A 13,645-nucleotide genomic window follows, 5' to 3' on the forward strand; every position below is an offset into this window, starting at 1 on the left:
CTTTTTATATTGTACTGTTATATTACCTGGAACCAGTCAATAGTACAGCAATTGATAAGTGAAGGAAATTGACGAAGACGATTACGAAAAGCATCTCCAATTGGTGAGAAGGCGATTATGACGTGCAGGTTGTCACGGCAACGATTCACAAAGAATGAAAACATTGCAAGAGGAGAGAAATCGGTGTTTGCTCCAGCATTCTGTGCCATAACTGGTCGTACAGCCTGTTTAGTGCAAAACAGAACATTGTTGGTTGTTTCATTCCAAAAGACAGATTTGCTAATGTATTACTTGAATATTAGAAATCACTGTATTTATAAACACCTCAATATAACAATGCATTCTGCAGAATAATAAACACCTATGCTGTTTGAGAATGCAGTACAGTGCAAAGTTGGCAGTGTAATGGGTTTAAGACTCGTCGCTGCTACCATTGGGTCCTTGGGCAAGACATTTAACGGCAATTGCTCCAACTCAGGGGTAACTAATGAGTTGTCCAAAAGTTACACTCATTAGACTCTATATATATATACTTTGTCATAAAAAGCAAAATAAATGGAATAAAAACAAATATCAGTAGACAGAAAGATAAAAAAGTACATTTTTCGAGCTTGTTTGTAGTGCAAACACAAAAATAACTGAATATTTCAATGAAGCATTTTGTCGCTCTAACTTGTTTTTTAGTCTAAAATATTTCTAAATCTTTGCTACCGTAATCAGACAAATGAGGTTATTATATTTTCCTATACCTCAATCAGTTCTTGTTTTTCATCAGCAGCAAAAAGATTTGCAACTTCTGCTGTGTTGAGAAGAGAATCAACATCTTCAAGGAACGATTCATCCTTGATCTGAGTATCAGTGATCAGGAAGACTGTCTTCTTACCCTGTGCTCCTGCCGAGCGGAGGAGATTCTACAAAACATAATCATTTTTAAAAAATTTTGATCACTTTTTAAACTAAATTCTAAAATAATGTGATAGCAACAAAATAATAATTGTTTTCAATTTAGTATCAGCAAAACACTTAAAAAACACTTTTAGTATCAGCAAAACACTTAAAAATAACTTTTAGTATCAGCAAAACACTTAAAAAACACTTTTAGTATCAGCAAAACACTTAAAAAACACTTTTAGTATCAGCAAAACAATTGTAAAACACTTTTAGTATCAGCAAAACACTTAAAAAACACTTTTAGTATCAGCAAAACACTTGTAAAACACTGTTAGTATCAGCAAAACACTTATAAAACACTTTTAGTATCAGCAAAACACTTGTAAAACACTTTTAGTATCAGCAAAACACTTAAAAAACACTTTTAGTATCAGCAAAACACCATTAAAAAAACACTTTTAGTATCAGCAAAACACTTGTAAAAAAATTATTAGAAAAACACTGTATTAATGAGTAGTATTACAGCAAGCATTACTAAATATGCGTTACCAGTCTCTTATTTAAAGAGAATGTATATTTAGTAGCAGTTGATGTATTTTAATTTTGCTATGTTCGAACAAGAATTTCAAACAATATGAATTCTAAATTAGGCCAAATTCATGAAATATATCACATTTAACGAGCCTATTATATTATTTACCATTCGATAGAATAATATTATTTAACACAAATAGTTTTATGTAAACCTAAATCACCTTTAAATCTTCTTTCCATTCTGGGATTCCATAACTTTTTGAAATTTCCGGTTGAAACAGGTTCATACCAGCCATGGCTGTGGCCAATCGGGTGAGAGATTGCCTGCCACTCCCCCCTACACCAACCAACAATGCATTTCCACCAGGAGATTTCAACACACGTGAGATACGAGATAAATGCTCAAGAAGGTATCTGGTACATGAACAGTTATTAGTTAACACATTAAATGGTGGGAAAACAACCTTCGTTTATCAGATTAACACTTTAAAAATTAAATTATTGTATAGACTAGTAATAAAAAAAAATGTTAAAGTGTAAAACACAAGGTTGTATCTAAAAATAGTACAAATTATCATTTGATGTCATTATAACTACTTAGATAACATGGTTTAAAAACTATTTGATGTTTCTTAAATATAAGTGGTAAAACTTCCTTTTGAAGCCGAAACAACAGTTTTACCATAACTTTTTTTATATAAGCACAATTTTGCCCAGTCTGGTGTGTGCAAGTACAAGTGTTAATGTAGATATATTAATACATTTATGATTCCCTAAAACACTTCAGTTGCGAGAATAATGCTATATCTATAGCATTTTTCTGTATTTTTTAATAATATGATTTTTGCCTTCTTATAAAAAGAAATAAATCAAAATTAAGATATAGTATAATTTCAGTCATGTAAAAAGCAGACTCTTGGTATAGAACACTTTACTAACCTGAACACCACCAAGTTCATTTGAGCTTTATGTGTTTGATTATATTCGTCTAAACTTTGTTGCACCACCACAGTAAAATCATCAATTGATTTGACCTCCTCATACAAACGATCTTCACCTTCCGCATCCATATTCATGTAATCACCAAACACCAAAGATCTCATGTCATCTTCACAAAGCTAGATTGAAGAGTAATTTCTTATTTTTAAAAACGTTTTTCAATGTACATGTATAAATTTCCTTATGCAAATTGAAACATTTTTTTTTATAAACTTTCTTATGCCAATTCAAACTTGTTTTTTTTTAAATGTAATATATGTAATTAAAAAATAATTGTAGTAACTCACAGGCATTGCAGGTTGTGCCAGATGTTCAAACAACGTGTCGTAATTTTCTTTGAAATTATCTTTAACAATTGTTCTTGTGAGATTATAAAGCCAGGACTGGTCTGTAGCATCAACCAAGCGATCGTAAAATACTCGGAACACTTCATGAACGAATAGTCTGCAAGTTCACACAAGATCATATTAACTGTTATGATTGAATAAAAACTATAGACATGCAATTTTCTAACATGATTTCTATCGGCTAGTGTATATGTCTTAGGTGTTTGGGTATGGGGCCAACCCAGGCCTAAATACCAGGTCTTCTGGTATGCCTTGACATAGAACCTGAGCAATATACATAAAACATAGAACAAATTTTTATGTTTTTGATAACAAAGATAATTAAGAAAAAACAAGATAATGGATTTAACAGCAAATAACATTCGTTAAAACTTGCTGTAACTATATTAAATTATTAATTGTGTTTGCCGACAAACCTTATGAACGTTTTCTTATTTTCAATGCTTTGTTTTTTCACAAGCAAGCATCCAAGAACAACTCTTGAAAAATCTCGAAGGTTGAAAGTGTAATGTGACTTGGCTGGTGTGGGAAGCAGGTTCTCCATGGCTTGCTTATATACCTGTGTGGTGGAATATATTGTGAGTAATTTAACATACAAATAATATATTGTGTACTTGAATCAATTAAAGTCAACACAATGTATAACAAGTCAAAGTTATAACACACTGTCCATTTTATACAACTCATGCCTGTTTATAAGACCAGGTTTGCATTTTACAGGTAGATATTTTTGTCTGAAAACTTAGAAAACCTGTAATTGATCATTGAGTTTGTGCAATTACTGTTAGATATCTTGCTCAAGGACACATGTATCCACAATTATACAGTTTTAAGCATCAAATTCAATATCTCGTGGTTACAAGGGTTAAATTACTGCAACACTTACATTCATAGTTGCATGAACAATCTGTTGTGATACAGTATGAAGATCACTTGGATACTCATGAGCTTTCATATGAGTTGCCATGAGTGTCGTGAATATTTTCACCATGGTATCATCATTAAATTCAAGTGTCGACACAACGTTGAAATGTCGTGTGAAACGAGGCGTGACCGGGTTTCTAGCCCCACCCGGTGGTCCCATGGCAGCCACAATTATGATGTCAACAAGAGATATTTTTGATGTTTCTTTTAAGTCGTACCTTAAAAATTAAATTTAAGAATATTTAATGGCAAGAATGTGTAAAAAGTCTTAAAAAGAATGTTTACAAAAAACTTTAAAATTTAAGAATATTTTTTGTAAATATAGGAAAAGTCTTTGAATTTGCCAATTTTTTTTGATTTATTTTTAATTTGAATTCATACATAAGAATGCACATTAAAGTTGGTGTGATTTGTAAAAAAAAAGAACAAAAATTTAAACACCCCTTTTTTTCTTCTTTCTTTTGGTCAACTTGAAACACTTTGCAATATTTATACAATGCAAACAATTTATACAATACAAATGCATTTATACAAAACTTAACTTAAAATACATTTTAAAACCCGTAAGGCCTTTAAAACAATACCAAAAGTTACATTAAATTACCAATTTTCATGATCAAAGTATTAAGTAATTTATACAAAAGACATTTTAAAACTAGTAAAGCCTTTAACTTAATACCAAAAGTTACATTAAATTACCAATTTCCATGATCAAAGTATTGTCTGAGTAATTCAATAGGTGGTTGAGCTCCATACACCTCACGTGCTGGCATGTTCATGTCATCAACAAATATAACACATTGTTTTCCCATTGGTGGCCCATACACACCTGAGATACAAGTTAGCATGTATTAAATAAGCTATTAAGTGCTTTGAAATTTTTTAATAGACCATACAATTTTACATGAACATTATGTGATCTTGTGCTACGAAAACGTAACCAACAAAAATCAAGTCCAACCACTAGTTATTAATAGAGAAATATATTTCGCCTAAATGGCATTGTTAGTCTCTTATTCAAATAGAAACATTATGTGCTTTGAAAATAGTGTTTTTGGCCACAGAACTCTACATGTATTTATAACTTACATATATTCTAAAAATACTTCATTATTTTCGTTTATGGCCTGATTAAATAAATAGCAGCATATTTAATGAAGGAATGAATAAAAAAATGACACTTTACACTATATAACTTTACATAACAGAGCAATGTCAGAAAACATACGTCTACAAGTTTATAGATATTGTGCCTGCTTATGAGTTACCAGTATGTAGATGTATGTGCAACAGATTTTGAGGCTATGAACCTTGTATAAACGTATCTTCTGGTTAAAAGAGATATGCTGTAACCACTGTTCTCCGGCCCCTATCTAATATTTTACAGTTAAAGTGTACGATATTTTTACCTTTTCGTCTTTTATCAAGCTTAGACATAATAAGTCCTTGAGTCTGATTAGCTGTTGTCTTAGCTGAGAAATTGACAAATGCTGGGAGAAATTTATCTTTGGGAAGATTGTTCATCAACTTGTCTTTGACGTATACACTTTTACCTGAAAACGAAATAAACAATTCCAAAATATAACTCTGCACACTAGTTTAAAATGTAAAGCTAGAGGGTATGAATTATTAGGGTTAATTTATTACTTGATAAGGCCGAATACAAAATACCTTAGTTTAGGTTGTCTTAACGGATTACTATAATCAATATGGTAGAAAATATACCAAATGACTAAAAAAATAAAAAAACAAACATTTTAATTACTAGTTTTGGTTATCCTAAGTTATTTCGCTTACTTTAACCATTATGGTAAAAAAATACCAAAACGGAAAAACAAAAATTTACCAGTTCCAGTAGGACCAACAAACAGTATAGGCCGTGTGTTGTTGATGCATAACTCCAGCAGATAAGCTGTTCTAGCTGTGTCCATTGTAGGTACAATAATGTTTTGTACATTAACCGATTTATCAGGTACAATCTCATTTCCTTTGATCAGATCTGTCCACAAAGCCCATTTGCCTCGACCCTGAAGAAATAGGATTTACATTAAATTGTGAGTAATAGTAGAATATGCGCGTCTTTGGGCAAGCGATATTTAACAATGTGCTGAAGAGTAAAATATATTATACATACCTTTTTGACAAAAGTATACTACTTAATTTTAGTAATGCAACTAAAGCTTATTTCATGTTTAAAAAGTTTTTTTTTAAAAGTATTCAAGATAGATTGTTAAAATTGTGGGTAATCGCCCTAAATCACAAATACTTAAATTTGTTTTACTATTGTACATATTTTTTATATTTTTGTTTAACTTTTATAATTTAAAAAAATATTGACTAGATTACATTTTGTTGGAAGTAATGATCGTAAACAAGTCCTCCATCAGGAATGGGAAGATCAAACTTCCCAAGTGAGGATGGGAGAGGATGAGCTTCATCTTTCCCACTTTGAACTAATCGAATAAATTCACTTAATTTATTCCGGCCGTCCAAATCCACAACTGCTCCAATAGACCATACAACAGAGAAGAGGAAAACACTCTGGAATATAAAGTTAAGATTATTATATTGGAGAATATATAATATAAATTGGATGAGTTACTAAATGCCTAACTTTGTGGTGTTTATTTCTTTCTTTATTTTATTTTTTTTTTGTTTTTTTTGTCATAATTTTATATTACTTTATTTAATTTTTATTGTTTTTTTTTGTATTTCTTTCTTTTTATGTTTAACTGACAATTTGGACAACATAACTAGAATGTAAAAACTGCATTATTAAAAAGTTCCAAACAAATGTTAAGATGTTATTACTACATATATCAATGCATTATTTAATTTAATCATAGTCTGAGGAGCAATTACACCCCAAAATCATAAATCAGTGTTTATAGCTTTAGTTTAGGTTGGTAATTTTTGAAAAGTATTTTTTAAAAAAAAGCACAAAGTTTTATAATTTGTGTGTATTGACCTAATTACCTGTAAAAAACTGAATGCCAAATCTTGATAAAAATTCACAAATATTAATCAGGACAAAGATAGATTTTAAAATCAAGAATTAAAATCAGACTAGGATAAAGTCATGATACGCCCAATATGTTTTACCTGGATCCATATTTTGATGTTCTTATTGTTTGAAGCATCATCAGCATTTGCTGCATCCTTCAGCAACATCTCAAACATGTACATTAAACTACGGATGAGATTTGGTTCCTGGGTTGGAAGTATCTGTGGATGGAAGATGGATGTTAAGGAACTTCTGAATGTTTGTTTAAACCATTTCATATATAGTAGGGTGAGGGAAGAGGCGACATCTTTAGCCCATAATATCTAAATATCTTGATCCAGTTTTAAACAATTAACATCGTTCTACGGGAGTCGTGAGAATTTAATTCTTTTAATATTCTTTGTATACTACCAAATGGGAAAAGAAAATAGGATAAAAAGGTGTACCATCGTCTCCCACCCTATATATATATATATTTATATATGTGCGTCAACACTTTAAGTTTGTTAAATTATTTTTTTTAAACACTGTGTGTCTTAATGTTAAAAACGGTCAAAACACATTTCCATTGTGTTATCTGATTATTTAAAACCTTTTACAAAGTGTTAAATATTATTCTAAAATAAAAGGCATAGATTAACATACTATATTTAACACAGAAACAAAAACAACTATATTTATATACAGTTTGATTTATCAAAAATGCAACGCTTTTTTTTTATTTTTTTACCTCTTTGCAGGATTTCTTTACAAATCGCACTGTCGGGTCAACAAATGTTTCAAACAAAGCTTCAATAAGTTGTGCGTTTTCTTCGCTTAACACAGGTGGTAGCAAGCGTAGCCATGATTGAAACATCGGCCTCCAACCAAGAGAATGAGGCTCAAGGTAGATCATGCCACATCTGCTTACTGTAGCTGGCTGATGTAATAGTTACCAAGTTATTTTTTAGTTGGAAATAAATTGCTGTTTTACAAAATCACAACTTTATATTTTATTTACAAAAACACATATATTTTATAAAATCACCTGTTATATTTCAATGACAAATAAAGTGTTGTTTTACAAAATCACAAAGTTATATTTTATTTACAAAAATACATATATTTTATAAAATTCTAACGTATATTTTAATTATAAATATTTTATTGTTGCTAGGTATTTTATAAACCTAATAAGGCTATTTTGACAAGAAAAGTTACATTCGAATAATTTAATTTACGTATTTAATTATGATATAAAATTCGTTTTACACAAAGTTGGCTATTAGAGCTCTGTATTATGATTCTTATGTACTCTATGAATATCTAACAATTTTTTTCAGATGTACATGTTTTAGATAAAAGTTAAGTATATACCCATTTAATACTATATTATTAAAATGAAAAAAAAATTACAGAACTGTTAAATGAAACCTTCCATCATTTTTTCTGTAAAGCTTTCAAATTACTTCAGACCCTAAAAGCTTTATGAACCCACTGTTTTAGATATCCGCTATAAACAATAGTAAAACATATAACTCACTGAGGCTTGTGAGAGATCCTGACTTTCAAATATCAAACTCATTGGAGGCGACATTTGGATAATTTCTCCAGACATCAAACATAGTTTCTTATTATCATCAAGAACAGTGTTCATGCTTTCAATCCATAATGTGTCGATAGGACCATCGAATACGACCCACTTTCTATCAGTTGTGTCGGTACTTGAAAATTCTCGGAAAGTATTTGCGACGTTACCATCGGTCCACTGTGATATAAATAAACATAATTATTTATAACAACATAAGTATTTATAAAAGTATAAATGTATTATAGAAATGGATCGTCTGGTAAAAAACTTTAATTTTATTGCACTAACAGTTTGTTGGCAATTTTTACCAAGAGTAAAGTTTCTAATATTTCATTATGGAGGTAGCAGAAGCAGGAAAATAGTTTGTTGTTATAAATTTACATAATAATTTAAATTTATAACAAAGATGGTAATTAATTTGCAAAATAACAGGCGTTAAGAAATATAATAAAAATAATTTATATGTAAACAGTTAAATAAAATGAAGTATGGTGTAGTATATAATAGGCCTATGCAAATGTTTTAAATACAATAAAGGATGGTAATATAGTCTTATATAACTAATTCCATAATAAAGAGTATGAATATCAACAAATATACAACAAACACATGACAAACCTCATGGGATACTGGGTCAAATTCACCAAACAGCTGCCCCATTGTTACAGCTTTGGGATTTATTGTTTTATAAATCACCCGATCTTCTTCATTCTGATCTCGTTCTTTCATCAGCGTGAGTGCACCAGCAAGCACGTGGAGACATTTTGTTTTACCAGCAAATGGATCACCAACCAACATGAAGCTGAAATATTAAAAAAATGAAAAATTAATTATTAAATTGTGCCAAAAAAGTCTAAGTTAAAACTATTTTTTTTAAATTATAAAGTAGGTAATAAACAAAAAATATTGTAAAAAGTATTGAAAATCCTGTTATTTATTTTTAGTTTCAATCTTTTTAGTTCAATAAGTTTAAATATAGAAGCATTAAAATGGTATTTATTACTGCAGTTCCCACATTATACAACGATAAATAAGTTACATTCATTTATAGTAATTTAATATAAACAGTTTTGGTAAGATTTAAATACCCATGTCTGACTATCATCATCTCGTAAGTTTGAATTATTTTTTCGAGAAAAACTGGAACCGGCTGCACATTATGTTTCTCGCAAATCTCATGCACAGCATTGAGGAAAAGTTCATAATCTGCCTCTGGAAGTTTTACGCCAGGGAAGAGATCAGAGGTAATGCCACGGAATAATGGAATGTCATGGGAGAGGAACTTGGGAAGGTTCACATCTTGAATGGACCGCAGAAGCTGTAATTTGTAATAGAGTGTCAAAATTTAGATGTTTCAATATGGCTGTTTACTGTATATAGAAGAGGGTTATGTTAAGTTTAAGTGAAATTATTTTTTACAGACTGTAACCAGGGGGAAAGGGCTGCGCAAGTACAGGTTTGCTTGTGTTTTATCGAGTTATTTGTAAAAGTATTTTACATACATATAGGGATTATAGGCATACTTATAAACTGGTTGTATTGGTATATACCTTCAATACGACAGTCATGTGAACATGCAATTAGACAAAATAATAAGTACAAACAATTCTTTTATATTTTGTATAAAACTCACATAGTTATCTGCATTAGTCAGATCTCTAGCATTATTAACAAAAGGGGTTATATCATTTCGAGTTTTATGCTCAATGCTGCTACTATTATTATTGTGCATGTCTTTAGGCAGGATACTTATAGTCATTTATCCAAAATTGCCAGTCAAAAAAACAAACAATGTTTTATATAAAACTCACAAGAATGTCTTCATTTTCATCTGGAAACTTCAGTTTAAGGTTTCCAGCAGCTACAAGCACTGCTTTGACAGCCCGCATGCCATAATCATAGTGGAATTGAGATGACAGTTGTTCAGAGCAGAGTCTGTATGTCATCACAATTTTCACAGATAGGTTCCTCGCATCAAGAAAACCGCATGAATACAAGGAGATCTCAGCAATTAAAGCATAGTCTGGTACCATCATGGCTACTGTACGGAACAACACCTAAAAGTTGAATGGTTTAATTCATATCATTTTTTACTGTACAGAATAATACCTAAAAAAACAAAAAATATTTTATATTGTTATTACTGTAAAACACTTAGTTATTGAAATGGTACATAATCAGTTGTGACATCTTCTAAGCATCTTAATTTAGAATTGTATGTTTAACTTTATAAATTATTATTAAAAAAACTTTTATTTTTATGTGGCGGGGCAATGACATTCGTTATAACACAAGTGTTCTGCTTCACATATCTTGTGCCTGCTTAAGAGTAACCACATATTTAAATTTGTGGGTGATTGTTTTTAAAGGAATTTTTTATTTTTTGTAATGTACGTCTTACAATTACTCATAAGGAACAACTGGGTTGGAGCAACTACCCGTAAGTATCTTTCCCAAAGACACATACGCATGCACTATGTTTAAACAACAGAAGTTAGAATAAAAAATCTTTACTTTTAAATTGTCGGGCAGTTCAGATCTACCAGCATAACCAGGGTTCATCGTTATGGCAACGAAACAGTTTGGTTTCAAAGTCAGTTCACTTCCTTCAAACATGAAAGTGTCTACATGGCCTTGGATGGCTCTTTGAATGCACATCATCTGTGGAATATTTATGTTAACATTACATACCAAAAAAACATCTCTAATTTAATGTAAAGTTCCATATTTTAATTAAGTTGTCTGCTGAATATATTGTGTTAATATCCAAACTTTAATAAAATTAAAAACACCTGTAATTTTAATGAAAGGTTTGGTAATTTATTGAAAACATCCAAACTTTAACTGAATAATCTATAAATTTTAATAAAACATTCTATAAGATCTTGGCATAACAAGAAAAAGTAGTGTGAAAATGAATGTTTAAAATTAAAATAAAAGCAAATGTAAATATATAAACTAAAATGTAGGCTATTTTTCTAAAATGTCTAAATTAAATAAGAAACGAATTGACATTTTGCATTACAGTGATGGGATTTTACTTATTAAGTAATATCATATATTACAGGTACCTGTTGTGCAATGACACTGAGTACTTCCAGTTCAATCCTGTTGAATTCATCAAAACAAGCCCATGCACCGGATGAAGCAAGTCCTTTGAAGAATTTTCCCATAGCCAGGTAGTCCAGTCCATCAGAACAGTTGAACACAACACACTAAAGTTTTAAAAATCAATAAATAAAGGTATCTTTTTTAAATCGTAGTGGATCATTTTTTAAAGTTAAACGAGTTTTTCATACCTCATGCCCAATTCAAGCATATGAAACTTTGGAGGTTGTTTTTTTTCTTTACAATACATTTATTATGTATTTATTTTTATTGCATTTAAAATCATTTAACAGCTATAACTAACTATTACAACAAACATAAAAATGTCATTAATATATCCTTGAAATTTATGTGGGATGTACCTGTACAGCCAATGCTTTGGCCAAATCTTTGGTTGTTTCAGTTTTCCCTGTTCCAGCGGGCCCTTCAGGTGCTCCACCAAGGTTGAGGTAAAAGGCCCCGACCAATGTTCGGTAGCAACGATCTGTTAGCGGAGTTATCACCAATCTGAAGAACAAAAAAAATGACGAATCTATAGTACAACCAGTATGCGGAATTGACGAAGGTTTCTATAAAAACATTGCATGTCTGACCTGATAGCAGAAAAGTTGGTATTTAGAAATATTTTAAGTATTACATTATCCTTGACGACAGCAGAAAAAAGAGAATGTTATAGGGTTTATATAGAAAATTTGTATTCCTATTTTTTTTATATTGAATCGGGGAAAAAGAAACAAAGAAAATAAAGTGGAAACACTTTTTGTTAGAGTTGGACACACTAATACTCACCTAGGTGAGTTCCCCAGATATTCATAAGCATATTTCACGTCGGCATTGATAATATGAGCTCTTGCTTGGTCATTTTGCCAATAATATCTCAGCTGGGCAAGCCAGTTGAAGTCATTGTCAGCAGATACACCTTTAAAAAGAATGAACTTACTGGTAATTGTCTATTTTAAACAAAATTTTGCAAAGACGTTTTTCATTTTCAAATTATTGGTCTAGTCAGATTTTTTTATAAAACAAGTAAAAAATAATATTTTTTAAAACTATTTTTTTTAAATGTATTTTTTTTTTTTCTATACCTTGTCCAATCATTTCAGTAATTACATCACGAGCGTGAACGTCAATTGTCACCAGTGCCCCTAGTGTTGTACGTGTTTGTTTCGCAAGTTTTCCTCGAACTAAGTCAACAATGTGACTCATCTGGGACGAAAATAATGGTTAGGATTTTATCTTTGGTTCTTAGTAAATTTGAGGCATCTTGGGGTTTGACAAAGTAATCATAGGGTTAAGAAGCCAAATATTTTTGTTTTACTCATAGTTATCATTGTTCTATCTGCAATAGTCCGATCTCTAGCATTTTAACACGGGAAATTATATTATAGAGGTTTTAAGCTCAATGCTGCTATTGTTATCAGCGTACATGTTATAGGTGAAACATTTACAGCCATTTTCCCAAAATTGTTAGTCAAAAAAACCAACAATAATCCACAAAGTTACAAATGTGGTAACTCAGAGGCTGCCACAAAGTGAAAAAGTAATCCATAAAATAAACTGTCATTGCCATAGGTTTGGCAAAACTTTAAGAACAACTGTTATAAACAAAGACAAAAACAAAGTATCACCTGTTGTTGTAGAACAACAACATAATCTTTCAAGCCTTGTAGTCCATTCTTTTGTAATGCTTCATGGACTTCAGCTGTCCAGTACATTTGTGACACATAAAGGACAACCTGTTAGGAATCACAATATCTAAATAGGATTATTACATAACATAACCCAATTTTCATTTATGTTTTCAAAAATGATCGCAAAGATCATATTATCTAAAGAACGAAGAGAAGGTAATTAATATAGGAACGACAGGCTTTGAAATCACCGTATGTTTAGTAATAAATAATTCAAACCTGGCCTGGCCATTCTGTCACCCATACATGTCGTTCGACTTCTTGATACGCTTGATTGGCTCGTATTATGACATCACGGACTGACTTTAACATCATGTCTTCAACCTTTAAAAGAAAAATTAAAAATTATTCTAAAAATAACTAAATCCTAAAATGTAAGCACTCAAGCTAACAATATTTTAAAAAACAGGTTTATTAGATTGTATTGCAATACACAATGGTAGTAAAGTAATCAAACAGTAATATTAAAGTAAAATTTTATAACGAAAGATGTAATTGAATAATATTAGTATTGAAAAATCTATGATTACTTACTTACTTAGCTACTAGAATAACATTAGTTGGCATAGCAAAAAAT

General features: G+C 30.5%; 1 protein-coding gene across 2 annotated transcripts in view; it reads right to left on the bottom strand.

Annotated features, from left to right (window-relative positions):
- LOC149735487 (dynein axonemal heavy chain 12-like) overlaps window positions 1-13,645 on the bottom strand; it is a 49,732-nt gene that overhangs the window by 22,956 nt on the left and 13,131 nt on the right. For both annotated transcript variants that reach the window (XM_089877660.1, XM_089877659.1), the window contains exons 22-45: window positions 13,288-13,392; window positions 13,006-13,113; window positions 12,463-12,583; window positions 12,167-12,296; window positions 11,740-11,884; window positions 11,341-11,484; window positions 10,784-10,930; window positions 10,081-10,326; window positions 9,358-9,587; window positions 8,888-9,071; window positions 8,222-8,446; window positions 7,430-7,618; window positions 6,798-6,920; window positions 6,042-6,236; window positions 5,542-5,722; window positions 5,105-5,248; window positions 4,395-4,524; window positions 3,658-3,913; window positions 3,188-3,330; window positions 2,712-2,868; window positions 2,365-2,543; window positions 1,647-1,839; window positions 750-911; window positions 27-224 (exon numbers count right to left, since the gene is read on the bottom strand). In XM_089877660.1, coding sequence (XP_089733786.1) covers window positions 27-224; window positions 750-911; window positions 1,647-1,839; window positions 2,365-2,543; window positions 2,712-2,868; window positions 3,188-3,330; window positions 3,658-3,913; window positions 4,395-4,524; window positions 5,105-5,248; window positions 5,542-5,722; window positions 6,042-6,236; window positions 6,798-6,920; window positions 7,430-7,618; window positions 8,222-8,446; window positions 8,888-9,071; window positions 9,358-9,587; window positions 10,081-10,326; window positions 10,784-10,930; window positions 11,341-11,484; window positions 11,740-11,884; window positions 12,167-12,296; window positions 12,463-12,583; window positions 13,006-13,113; window positions 13,288-13,392 — 4,035 coding nt within the window. The remainder of the gene's footprint in view (window positions 1-26; window positions 225-749; window positions 912-1,646; window positions 1,840-2,364; window positions 2,544-2,711; window positions 2,869-3,187; window positions 3,331-3,657; window positions 3,914-4,394; window positions 4,525-5,104; window positions 5,249-5,541; window positions 5,723-6,041; window positions 6,237-6,797; window positions 6,921-7,429; window positions 7,619-8,221; window positions 8,447-8,887; window positions 9,072-9,357; window positions 9,588-10,080; window positions 10,327-10,783; window positions 10,931-11,340; window positions 11,485-11,739; window positions 11,885-12,166; window positions 12,297-12,462; window positions 12,584-13,005; window positions 13,114-13,287; window positions 13,393-13,645) is intronic.

This window comes from Ciona robusta, chromosome 5 (assembly GCF_009617815.1).
Source record: "Ciona robusta chromosome 5, ASM961781v2".
NCBI classification, from domain to species: Eukaryota; Metazoa; Chordata; class Ascidiacea; order Phlebobranchia; family Cionidae; genus Ciona; species Ciona robusta.